Below are 14,023 nucleotides of genomic sequence, written 5' to 3'. Positions count from 1 at the left end.
CATTGATTCACTACGTTCCTGTTTTTGGCCCTAAAACGAACTAGTGTCTCAAAACGCGAAAATCTTATATTAATATACACTCGATAGAGTATGTAGAGTCGTAATGAGAAATCAACTCAAAAAGCGAAAATTGAAGAACAATGATCAGTAATCTAAATCTAATTCTAAACCTTATATATGCATAATGCATGTGAAAGAGTGATTAAACTTAACCTTATATATGGATAATGCATGTGTAAGAGTTATTATGCAAGTAGAACAAGCGATTCTGCCCATGACATTGCATATGATGAAACATCTTCCGGCAAACCAAGAAGTTGAACGTCGCTAGTGGTTTGAGACACGAGATCACAGCAAATGAAACGTTGAGGATTTTTCACAGGCCCTATAAGGATTTTGCGTCCGTCCCTTGAGTAACCATAGCCGAAAGCGCTAATATGATTTCGCCAGAAAGGCGAGTCATACTCATACATCCAGGGACATTGCTTTGTTAAGCAGCGAAACACTGGAGTCCAAAAATTGTCTTCCGTTATCATCCATATATCAAAATGGGATCCGAGGATCAGTACATGGGGACGACCCTTTAGAACCCTGACTCTTAATATATGAGCGGGATTAATTTGCTTAGGTGTCGACATCTCTCCATACCTGTGACTCGAAAGATCAAAACGCATAATCACTTTGGGTTGTAAGCCATTATCCTTTAAAGTGACCCAATACAAAGAGTTGTTAGCAATATGAGTACGAGATGGATCAACACGAAGACCCTGAGGTGGACTCTCGATCTTCAACCATGAATTATTTTTCAAACTGTACAGATAAAACTCGAAATCATTTTGATTTGGAGTCGTAATGTGGTGGACAGAACTGAAAATCTTAAAATCATCACTATTGCAATCATAGAAAAACACGTCACTGAACCTTATTTTGCGATACAACTCGTCATTGGGCATTATTATTGCGAGATTCAATTCTCTCATCCTGAGTCTTGGAATTTGTCTATAATCCCGAGTGGCCGGGTTGTACAGGACAAACTCCTTTGCTTTCCCAAAACATACCACTCCATTGCATATACCTATAAATATGGGAAAATACAACTTGGAACTGTTCTCAAAGCGATACGACTCAAGGAGCTTAATGACATCGGGATGTACATCAAATTGAACAACGGGACGTTGAGGGTGGTCAAAATCAAAATATGCAAGGGAGGCCTCACCCCAATGGAGGAGGGTTATGTTAGAGTTTCGGACGATGGATTGACGTAGATGGAGTTTGACAAACTCGAGACTGATAATCAGGTTGAGCAATGACTTCGAGGCGGACTTAAAGCGTAGAAGAGTCTTAACAGGCAGCCGTGATAATATTTCCATGATAATGTCATCTGGAAGAGATCTACGTCTGTGACTCCGTCTACGTCTCCGTCTCCGTCTACACTTTCTTTTTTGCTTCATTCTTATGACGCTATAATTCTAAAGCAAACCAGAAAAATTAGGGCTTAATTATGATTTACCAAGTTGATTTTCTAAATCACGTTTAAAGTAAATCAAATTTACCTTAATATATCTCCATGATTATTCTAAAGCAAAACTGTGAATGAAATTAGGGCTTAGTTATGAATTAATCACGTTTATTTATAGTAAATCAAATTTACCTTAATATATATATTTTTTTTTGATTTGTTAGATATATTGGTTGAAATAGATTTGGCAAAACTCAAAGCTAACTCTAAAAGGAGGAGTCCTACCAAAACTTAGCTTACACTTTATGAAATAAAGATTTCATAAAGATAAAGATAATATGGGTACTAAATTTTTTTAAAAATATTTTAACATCATAGTGTCTCATACAAGATTTATCTATCGTACCAAGTTTTACCCTTCTAGCTAGGGGTGTTAATGAGACGAGACAACTCGCGAGCTATTCGGTCAAAGCTCGGCCCGTGCGAGCTCGGCTCAGGCTGGCTCGACTCGAAAAGCTCGCAATCGGCTCGAACTTATGTGATTACATAAGATATTGGTCATATTTTATAAAAATATTTTATCATGATTATATCTTTGTATCACACGTATCAAATGTCTTGCTGATTTGCCAAACATTTTTACATATAACTTTCGAACTTTATTATTGAAAATTCGGAACAAAAAAATAGAAAAATAATCAATTTTATATAGGCTCGGTTTGGGCTCGAGTTTGGCTCGAGCTCGCGTTAAAGCTTGCAAGCTTTATAACGAGCGCATTTTTTTCAGGCTCGGGTAAGCTCGAGATCGGCTCGAGCTCGAGTTTTGGTTCTTGAGCACAAGCCGAGCAAGGCCAAGCTCGGCCTCGGCTCGGCTCGTTAACATCCCCTACTTCTAGCCAATGGTGGAGTTAGGGGATTGGTACTTAGTAAGATTATTCTTGCAGTAGACTGAGATTACAAAAGTTTATTAGTTTAGTTCAAACATATACAATTTGTAGTTACATCTAATACACCAAATCCGACTAAATAATTTTTTCCACGAATGTGAAAAAATAGTTATGTAAATCTTTGTTCGATAACTAAATCAATTTACGAAAAAAAAATAAGTATTCTCTTGTGACGAGGGAATCAGCAGTCATCCGAAGGTGACAGACTCGAAGTTTATAGGATTATAAGACATGGACTCGGACCATAAATATTCCACAAAATTGTTGTTGGTGGGGCTTGAACCTAGGTGTCCTGTGAATTTACCCAATTTTTCAACCACTAGACTCCGTCTTTGCGGCTATCATTATTTAATAGGAGTAAGTTTGTAATTTTTGGTAGGACTCTGCCACTCTACAAAGTTACCTTTGAGTTTTGCCAAATTCAAAGATACTCCATATTAGGGTAAATTTGATTTTCTATAAACGTGATACATATAGAGATCTTATCAAGGCTTTCTGTCAAAACTCTTCTACGCTTCAAGTCCGTCTCGAAGTTATTGTTCAACCTGATTATCAGTTCGGAGTTTGTAAAACTCCATCTACGTCGATACTCTAGCATAATTCTCCTCTGTTCGGGTAAGCCGTTCCTCGCTTTTTTTGATGTCGACCACCCTCAACGCACACCCGTGCCTATCGAAAAGTACGAATTCACTCAAATTGCAGTGATGAGTTAATTGTGTACGATTGTGTTAGTAACGATTTTAAGATTCTCAGTATTATCCAGTACGTTGGGAAAAGAGGGGAGCCTTATAAGTGCGAAACTTATTTGTATAATTTGAAGGGTAATTCATGGTCGAAGATTAAGAGTCCACCTCGGGGTTTTCATTATATTGAACCCGGCGTCTGTTGTAATTCTAACGACTCTTTGTATTGGTTAACTTATGATCGTGGCTTGGTAAATTTACGTGTTGTGCGTTTTGATGTATCGAGTCACGGGTATGCAGGGACGAAGCTCGGGTCTAATTTTACCCAGGGCCGAAATTTTTGTTATCTCAACTATAAAATTTTTGTTATATAATTAAGTATTATTTCTTCTCCGTGTGTATTTTTGATGATTAGTTAGCTTCATTTGTCGAAATTTCACCATTTTCTCTCTTGAAAAGCTCAATTATTGTAGGATTTTACCCTTATAACTAGATGACTAAATGACGATCCTACGATAATACTTGGTAAATTTTTTAATACGAGTAAATAGATTGATAATCAAAAGCCATTAAAGGACCATTAATCCCTTGCGTAATAGTGAAAGACCCTACCCATAACCCATAACCCATAACCCACTAATTCACTAACCCCATCATCCCAATCTCCTTCCAACGAAGCAATTTAACCCACTAATTCACTAACCCCATCATCCCAGATCTTCTTCTAACGAAGCAATTTAAGCAAACTCCAACTCCATTATGGAGTAATATATTTATCAAGGTAAGTGATCCATCAAAAATTAATTATTTTGTCATCAAATTTGCAATGCTAACGAATTAATGATCATAAATATTATGAATATCAAGATATGGGAAATTATATGACTATTATTCAGATCAATTGTGTGTAGTACGTACATTATGGGTAGCTATATTTATACATGAGGTGTATCTCGATATTTACGGAAATTATTATTCACAACAGCTATAATTTACAACTATGGAAGGGAAATATTGTGAGCCATGATTGAGGATTCTAGCCAACGGCTAGTCATGATTGTGCAACTGGCTGGAGAGCGTCTAATACCCCCCCTCAAGTTGGAGCGTGGAGGTTCGAAACGCCCAACTTGGATAGGAGCTCATCGAAGGTAGTGCGTCCAAGTGCCTTTGTAAAAATATCAGCGAGTTGAGCTTTGGTATGGACGTACTTTGTAGTAATGACCCCTTTTTGTATTTCATCCCTTATAAAATGACAATCAACTTCAATATGTTTCGTCCGTTCATGAAAAACGGGATTGCGAGCGATATGCATAGCTGATTGACTGTCACAATGTAGCTCAATGGGAGTGTCGTGTGATATGCCGAGGGATGTAAGTAATCCTTTGAGCCATTTAAGTTCGCGCGTTGTATATGCCATGGCTCGATATTCAGCTTCAGCGGAAGATGTTGAGACCGTTGTTTGCTTTTTGGTTTTCCACGATATGGGAGAGGACCCGAGAAAGACAATATATGCTGATATAGAACGCCTACTGGTGGGACAGCTGGCGTAGTCGGCATCACAGTATGCGTGAAGACGGAGGTCACAATCGGACCGAAGTAGAATACCTTGACCCGGGGAATTCTTGAGATATTTAACGACTTGAAGAACGGCATTCCAATGGTCTTTGGTAGGAGCGTGCATAAATTGTGCCAAAATATGGACCGAGTAGATAAGTTCCGGTCGCGTAATAGATAAGTATACCAGGCGGCCCACAAGACGACGGTAGGGTTGTGGGTCATGAAGAGGAGCAGCAGTGGATAAGGCGAGGCGATGATTGGGCTCCATGGGGATAGATGCGGGTTTGGACCCAAGTAAACCGGCTTCAGTAAGGATGTCGAGGGCGTACTTTCTTTGAGATACAAATATCCCTGTTTTGTTTCGAGCAATTTCGAGACCTAAGAAGTATTTAAGTGCTCCTAGGTCCTTCATATGAAAACACGAGCTGAGATAGTCTTTGAGATACAAATATCCCTTTTTTATTTTTTCTTTTAAGTCTTAACAGACCTACCTTTTTATACATGGTAAGGTAGGTCTGTTAGTACTCCGTATTATTTAATCTATTGTTGGCATTTGCTTAATTCCACCCTGGAACAAATCTATTGTTCTTCGTTATTTAATCTATTGTTGGCATTCGCTCCATTACTGGCTTTCAAATTTAGATTATGGACAATATCATTTGACGTAATTAATTAAGCCTTTCAAAGAATACGAAGAATGCTTAAGTAATTGCTTTTCTCATCTAAACCTTAAATATGTCTAAACGAGTGATTGAACTTGCCATGCAAAAAAAAATGTCGATAGTATTCAAAGAACACGAAAAATGCTTTAAGTAATTGCGTTACTATGCAAGTGGAACAAGCGATTCTGCCCATGACCTTGTATATAAGGGAGCAACTTCTGGCAAACCAAGAGGTTGAACCTCGCTAATGATTTGAGACTCGAGATCACAGCAATATAAGCATTCACTATTTTCCGGAGGCCCCATGAGGATTTTGCGTCCGTCTCTTGAGTAAGCATAATCCAAAGGGCTAATAAGATACTGCCAGTAAGGCGAGTCATGCTCATACTCCAAGCGATATTGCTTTCTTGAGCAGTGAAATACTCGAGTCCAACAATTGTCTTCCGTTATCATCCATATATCATAAGGGGGTCCGAGGACTAGTACATGCGGACGCCCCTTTAGAACCCTAGAAACCAAGTTTGGACTAAATCGGGTTTACAGGACAGGTCGATTTAGGCAGATTCATATAAGTACTTTAGAGCACCCACAATAGAGAGGATTGTGCATCCTCTTAACCCTCTCTCTCTTCTAAGAGGACATCCTCTCTATTGTGAGGCATATATTACAAGTCCTCTTAGCAAGAGGAAGATGGTTACTTCCTCTACTTTTAGAGGAAAGTAGAGGCAAGTAAACATTGGCCCTAGTGTCCATTAACCAACCATTATTTTCTTTGTGTTTTATTATTTATTTATTTATCAAATATGAGATTATTTAAAGTAAGATTAACAATTTAAGAGGATCCTCTCTATTGTGGTAAGAAAACTATAGGAGATAAAGGAAGAGGATGATAATAATGAAAAATAAGGTAAATGAAAAGATGTTGAGGTGTCATAAAAATAAAGGGTGAGTGAAAAAATAAGAGGAATGTAACCTCCTCTCTATTGTGGACAGTGGTGGAGCCAGGGAGGGGCTAGCAGGGGCGGTCGCCCCCGCTGGCGTTCGAAAATTTCGAAATTTTTAGTTAAAATTTTCGAATTTTTATGAAGCCCCCTTATAATATTATTGTTTCGCCCCCGCTGAAAATTTTCGCCCCCGCTGACTTATATTCCTGGCTCCGCCACTGATTGTGGATGCTCTTATACTGCCTCCGACCGTATTATTTGTTTACCATTTTCTCTTTATCACTGATGAGGACTATTTTAATCTAAGTTAAACAAATGATTGGGACGGAAGAGTAATATAAATGGTTCTGTACGGGATTCCACTTTACTGTCAATTTTCCTCTGTTATGAAAATACTCTTTTAATTTCTTCAGTCTTTCTATTTTGATCTGATAATCATAGTAGTTCTTAACCAACTTTCTTTAGAAAACTGGTGTTCCATTGTTGAGATATGTTGGTGTAACAGAAAACTTGCTGTTCTTCGAGTGATCCTATGATGTTTTTTGTCAAACTGGTTTCCCAAAATGCGAAAATGACTTATATTATATCTACTCGATAGAGTATATTTATAGTGTCCTTATATAAGAACAATAATGATCAATAATCTAAACCTTATATATGTCTAAACGCGTGATTAAACTTACCATGCAAAAAAAAAAGTCGATAGTATTCAAAATACACGAAGAACGCTCAAGTATTGCGTTACTATGCTAGTTGAACAAGCGATTCTACCCATGACCATGCAAATGCGCTAGCATCTTCCGGCAAACCAAGAGATTGAACCTTGGTGAAGGTGTGAGACTCGAGATCACAACAATAGAAGCGTTTACTATTTTTCATAGGCCCTATGAGGATTTTGCGTCCATCTCTTGAGTAAGCAAAACCCGTAGGGCTAATAAGTTTGTGCCAGTAGGGGGAGTTATTCTCATATTCCCAGCAATATTTATTTGTGTAGCGAAACACTGGAGTCCAGCAATTGTCTTCCGTTATCATCCATATATCATAATGGGATCCGACCATCAATACATGGGGACGCCCCTTTAGAACCCTGACTGATAATATTAGAGCGGGATTAATTTGCTTAGGTATCGACATCTCTTCATACCTGTGACTCGAAAGATCAAAACGCATTATGGCTTTGGGTTGTGTGCCATCTTTTAATGTGACCCAATACAAAGAGTTGTTAGCAATATGGGTACGATATGGATCAACACGAAGACCCTGAGCCGGACTCTCGATCTTCAACCATGAATTATCTTTCAAACTATACAGATAAAACTCGAAATTATTTTGATTTGGAGTCGTAATATGGTGGACAGAACTGAAAATCTTAAAATCGTCAACATTGTAATCATAGACAAACACGTCTTGGAACTCTATTGAGCGATACAACTCATTATCGGGCATTATTGAGCGACACAATTCTCTCATCCTCAGTCTCGGTATTTGTTTGTAAGCCCGAGTGGCCGGATTGTAAAGGACAAACTCCTTTGCTTTCCAAAAACATACCACTCCATTGCATATGCCTGTAATCATAGGATAGTACAATTTGGGATTGTTCTCAAAGCGAAACAGCTCAAGGAGCTTTATGACGTCGGGATGTACATCAAACTGAACAACGGGACGTTGAGGGTAGTCGAAATCAAAATACGCAAGGCCGGCCCCACCCCAATGGAGGAGAGTTATGCTAGAGTTTCGGATAAGGGATCGTCGTAGATGGAGTTTGACAAACTCTGGGCTTATAATCAGGTTGAACAATGACTTGGAAGCGGATTTAAAGCGTAAAAGAGTCTTAACAGGCAGCCGTGATAAGATCTCCATGATAATGTCATTTGGAAGAGTCTTAACCGGCAGCCATGATAATATCTCCATGATTATTCTAAAGCAAAACTGTCGGCTTTCGTTATGAACTAATCACGTTTATTATAGTAAATCAAATTTACCTAAATCTATTATTTTTTGATTTGCTACATATACGTTTAATAAATAGATTTGGCAAAACACAAAGCTAACTTTATAGAGAGGAGGAGTCCTACCAAAAATTAAACTCTGATCTTATTTATTTATTTATTAAAAAAAAAATTATGACGAGGAGACCCACGTAAACGTAAAATTTTTTCTCCATGATAATTTTTTTATGACGAGGAGTCCTACCAAAAAATTAAAATTACACTCGTAAATTTTCTCCATGATATTTTTTTTTTTTATGACGAGGAGTCGTACAAAAATTACACTCTGATCTTTTTTTATTAAATCCAGGTATACGTAATTTAGGGATGGCAATGGATCGGGTTGGATTGGATTTTGCGAGATCCAAACCCGATCCACTTACTTAATGGATCACCGATTCATATCCAAACCCGATCCATATCCAAAATTTTGAAATCCATACCCGATCCATTATACCTTTTTCAAATCCATATCCGCTCCAAATCCATACCCGATCCACTATATAATCCAAAATCCGATCCAAAACTTCCTTTGACCATATAAAAAATTCATCTTATATGGCAAATTTGAAATTTCAAGCTTAATAAAGCCAAAATTTTCAAAAATATTTGAATGGATCGGGTTCAGGTATGAATGGATCGGGTTTGGATTTGGTTCGGGTTTTCCAATGGTGGGTTTGGATATGGGTTTTTAAATAGTGGATCGGTTATGGGTTTTCAAAAGTTGGATTTGGATCGAACTTTTTCCTTCGGTTCGGTTCGGTTTCGGTTCGGTTTGAGCCATTATTGCCATCCCGTAATCGTCTGCAAACCATGTATACTTGATAAGCTATTGGAGAGTGACGGAAACAATTGAATGAAATAGATCCTGCAATAAACTAGCTCCGTCTAAGCCAACGCTCGTGCTGATGCCGTAACTCGTCAATTTTGTACCATATGAGAGTTTCTATTGATTTTATAGAAATTTCATTACTGTATGTTTTCCTTTCCAGAAACTCTGTTATATGTTCTGTGTTGAGTTATGTTACTTTTGACAGTCTAATTTGACTGCATGTCAACGCTATAAACGGAACCGTATTATATGTTTACCATTTTTTCCTTATCACTAATGAGGACTATTTTAATCTAAGTTAAACAAATGATTGAGACGGAAGGAGTAATATAAAGGGGAGTGCTAGGGCGACACCGGGTGTTACTGAGTTTCGGTAACACCCTAATAAAAAAATTAAGAAAAATAAAAAATATAAAAGTAATTTTCGTTTTTGCGCCAATATCGAAAGGATAGAACCGTAATTCACAAATTTATCATATTAATAAAATAAAAATTAATAATTAATAATTAAAACTAAACTATATCTAATATTTACATATCATAACAAACACATATTCATCTTCTTCCTATCATCATACGGTTACCAATTATCAAAAGAAAAAGAGAGAATTCTACTGTCAAACCTGAAACGACAAAAACCTTACTGAAATTTCCGCCACTGGATCCATAGTTGTTAAGGTAGTTCAATTGTAGGAACGAAAGATGAAATATAATTTGTTCATTGAATTTGTTATGTTTAATTCACATGGAAGAACAAATAGCCAATACTCTGTAGATTACATTGGTTGTTTAACATGCTCCAATTTTACAAGACTGATTACACCACTGTAAACTAACTATTGACTTCTGATTTAATTTGTGAATGCTCCGTCGTATCATTACCGTTTCCCCGTCTTTTTCACAAGACTTGGATTTAGACTGTTTGGGAACCTGTATTTCCAATTGTCTGACCTATCTCTTCATCTTCCTATCCACGGATCTTTCTTTTTCCCTTTTTGAATTGTGTAGACAACAAAAGTCAAAAATCTTGTAGGTATGGCTACATCACGCATTTTTTTTTTTGCTTGAATCAATGTTCATTGTAGTATACATTAGGGTTTCAATTGATCTTCAACCTATTTTTGATACTTGATTATATGGATGGTGCCCAAGATCAAATTAGGGGTTATAATTGCAGGTGTGATTAGGTTATATGTCCATTGATGTCTGATGGTAAACAACTCACAAACCAGAGGTCTATTTCAAGTGATTCTTTTTGGATATGAAATCTAACATCATTAGCTTTCATTTGATATATCTTGAGCATTTTTATTTGATCTAAGCTAAGAGATATGTGGTCTGAAAGTCGCTGCTGTTGCACTAGGGAATGATGAACTTTCAGAATTGACCTGAACTCACTTACAGCTTTATAACTCATAAACCAGGCAATGTTTTTGTAAAATTCGAATTGGAAATGAAAGCCAACTCTTCTAGCTTTCATATGGTGCATCATGGACTGGATAACTCAACCCGAGCTAAGAGATACAAAGCGTCAAAGTTGCTCCTACAAGGGGTGAATGCTGAACATTTTAGAACAGACCTGATGCTACTCAAAATTGAGTATCTGGAGTTCTGCTGAACATTTGTAGGTGATTTTTCTTGGGGATGATAGCTAACCTCTTTAGCTTTCTAATGAATGTCGTGGTTTGGGCAATGATATAGTCGATATCACTCATAGATTGTTTTGTTTGTTTGTATAAGGAATTAGGCAATTGTAACATGAGCTAAATCTTGCACAAAATGTGTGAAGTAATGTAGTAGTTACGTCTCACTTCCTCCTGCCTCTATAATTTCAGATTTCCAGCCTTTTTTACGGTTCATCGTATGAAATTGTTTACAGTATGGCCAATTTCAGAGTAATTTTTAGACGATCTAACTGTATAAGCGGTCTAACAATTATTATGAGAATGATGACACGAAAATCCCTGGAAGATGTGATGTAAGTTCATAAGGTTTAAATTTTATTTTTAAGAAATAAACATCTAACAATTATAGAAAAATAAATCAAAAACTTGATTTCCAGCCTAAAGGTTTTAACAATAATCTTATTGTTTTAAACTAAAAGAATATCAATCTTTATTCTCCCGTTAGGTCAATGACCTCGATTCCGTCATCACTTGTCAGATCGATAATCTCGACCGCTTTGCCTTTCTTCTTGCTACGGTTGTCGACCGTAAGATTAATTACTTCTGGTTCGTCTTTTGTAAGATCAATTATTTCTGGTCGAATTCATGGTAGTTGATCAGTATTGACGGATTGGGTACTTTGAATATGTAGCTTGAATGTATATGGAGCATTGGAGTATATAACTAGTGTTTATATAGAACTTGGTAGCTACTATATCTAGGTTATACAAGATTTTCTTCCCCAACTTTACGGTAGATGATTTTGGCGCCAAAATCATACTGCATCTTGTTTGTTACCGCAAGAGACGAAAGAGTGATAGACTCAATTACCAAGATAACATTAAAAAATGCAAGAGAAAGGATAAGATTAATTAACTTGGGACACTTTAGTTAGACCCGGCAAAACTTACGCGACATGATGATCTGCCGAATAATGGGACCCAAATTCAAATTAACGAGAAATAAAATGAACAATAATAATTATAATACCAATGACAACAAATAATAATAATAATAATAACAATAACAATCTTATCTTTATTAATTCAGAAGACAATGCTGAATGCAGGATGCGCCACGTCATTTTGACATTTTTTTTTTTTTTTTTTTTTTGGAAATTGAGGTTGTGGTGGGACCTGTTGGTGTGCAAAGAATTAATTTCTTCAAATCGTCCGTCAATACAAACATGCAACAATTTCCGTCTTAGCAAAAATACTATGAAATAATTTTACATTCGGAATAAATGAAATAAATTTAGACCAAATAGATAATTACAATAAAAATGCAAAAAAAAAAATGCATCCAAAAACATTAATACCGGCCCAAATACATACTCGTGCAATTTAGTCGTTGATTTAGACCAATTAGATAATTACAATGAAATGCAAAAAAAAAAATACATCCAAAAAACATTAATACCGGCCCAAATACATATCCGTGCAATTTTGCACGGGTTTAAAACTAGTAATAATAACAATAATAGTAATAATAACAAGAACAAGAACAATAACAATAACAATAACAATAATAATAATAATAATAATGTAGTTATAATTCAGTTTAATATAGTTCAATTCAGTTTAAACTTTGTTCATTTTTAATTCAATAATCCAATTCACCTCCGCTTACTTCAATTATGTGTAGCTCAATTCAAATTAATTAGGTTCAATTCAATTTATTTAGCTCAACTTAGCTAAGCTACGCTCGGAATCCGACACGAAATTAACGGGTTAGGGTTAAGGCTTGATAACTCATTTATGTAAGTGATTCGGCACAACCACGACACGAGAATTAATTTATTTGGTTGGTTTTGGTTGAAGGGGTTCGTCACCCATTTGAATGTGACAAGACCCCGATCTGTAAGTGGGTAGACACTAACAAGTTACAAGATTTAACTGGGTCGGGTTTAGGTTGAAAGGGTTCGTGACCCGTTTGCATGTGACACGAACACAAACTGCACACGACACGATCTCTAAGTGGGTCGACACTAACACGGCACGATATATAGCCTGCTCATGTCCGACCCAAACTCGCACTTGATCACCTCTATTATTTACACGTGATACAAGCACGAACCCGACACAAACTCGATTAGTTTGCCCTGTCTATATGTGTACGCACGTAGCTCATTTTCGTCCAGTTCAGTTGAATTTAGTTAAGAATAACAACTTAGTTGAGCACTTTTCAAAACTGAGTTTAACACGACACGATATATAGTTGGGTTCGTGACCCGTTTGCATGTGACACGAACACAAACTGCACACGACACGATCTCTAAGTGGATCGACACTAACACAGCATGATATATAGTTGGGTCGGGTTTGGGTTGAAGGGGTTCGTGACCTGTTTAGTAGAGTTATTCATGGGTCGTCTCGTCTCTTGAACCCGGCTCATCCGGGCCGCCAAATAAGTGAGTACGGACAAGGCATTTTAAGAAAATCACAAAGGCCCAACCCACTAACCCGTCCCAAATCCGCAAACCCGTTTGTCCATGAGCCAAAAATTAACGTTAGCCCACCCATGTCCAGCCCAAACCCGCACTTGATCACCTCTATTGTTTACACGTGATACAAGCACGAACCCGACATAAACCCGATCAGTTTGCCCTGTCTATGTGTAGGCACGTAGCTCATTTTCGTCCAGTTCAGTTGAATTTAGTTATGAATAACAACTTAGTTGAGCACTTTTCAAAACCGAGTTTAACTTAACTTAGCTCAATTCAGTTTAGTGCGGTTTTGTTCGGCTCAATTCAATATAGCTCACCTTTATTTTCTTATTTCGATTTAATTCACTCAAATTTATATATTATCGCTATATATTTTAAAAAACAATACATTAAAAATATATTTCAACATATAATTTTGCCATCACTATAAACTATAAAATAAAAAATTTTCAAAATAAAAGTTTAGCATATGATATATAATCTTTCAGTTTCGCACATGTGTTTATCTATGATTAAAATATCTCTCTCATAGAATATACTCCCTTCATACCGGTCATTTGTTTACCTACTTCACTTTTGGGTGTCTTAATGAATTGTTTAACTTTCTATTTTGGGAATGTTTTTGGTGAACAATTTGAAGATACGTGGTCAATTTTGTCCACTTGTCATCTACTAATTAGCCCCTTACAAAGGTATACAAAGTGATCGACACGGAGGGAGTAATACGTAAACAAATGACCACACAAAGAGTGTATAAGATAAAGTATACTTTAAATCTTTTATTTTTTGGACTCCTTCTGTAAAACAATAAGTCACTCTAATATAAATATCAGTTTCCGTT

General features: G+C 36.7%; 2 protein-coding genes across 2 annotated transcripts; both read right to left on the bottom strand.

Moving 5' to 3' along the window:
- Positions 1–245: 245 nt before the first annotated feature.
- On the bottom strand, positions 246–1,451 carry LOC141590719 (F-box protein CPR1-like). Its single transcript, XM_074411284.1, has one exon. The coding sequence runs from the start codon at positions 1,449–1,451 to the stop codon at positions 246–248; it is 1,206 nt and encodes a 401-aa protein (XP_074267385.1).
- Positions 1,452–6,996: 5,545 nt separating this feature from the next.
- On the bottom strand, positions 6,997–8,163 carry LOC141590718 (F-box protein CPR1-like). The gene has a single exon (XM_074411283.1). It carries the CDS (start codon positions 8,161–8,163, stop codon positions 6,997–6,999), a length of 1,167 nt encoding a protein of 388 aa, XP_074267384.1.
- Positions 8,164–14,023: the final 5,860 nt, after the last annotated feature.

This window comes from Silene latifolia, chromosome 7, assembly GCF_048544455.1.
Source record: "Silene latifolia isolate original U9 population chromosome 7, ASM4854445v1, whole genome shotgun sequence".
Lineage (NCBI taxonomy): Eukaryota > Viridiplantae > Streptophyta > Magnoliopsida > Caryophyllales > Caryophyllaceae > Silene > Silene latifolia.
Note: the sequence above shows the minus strand (reverse complement) of the source record. Positions and strands in the feature narration are given on the sequence as shown.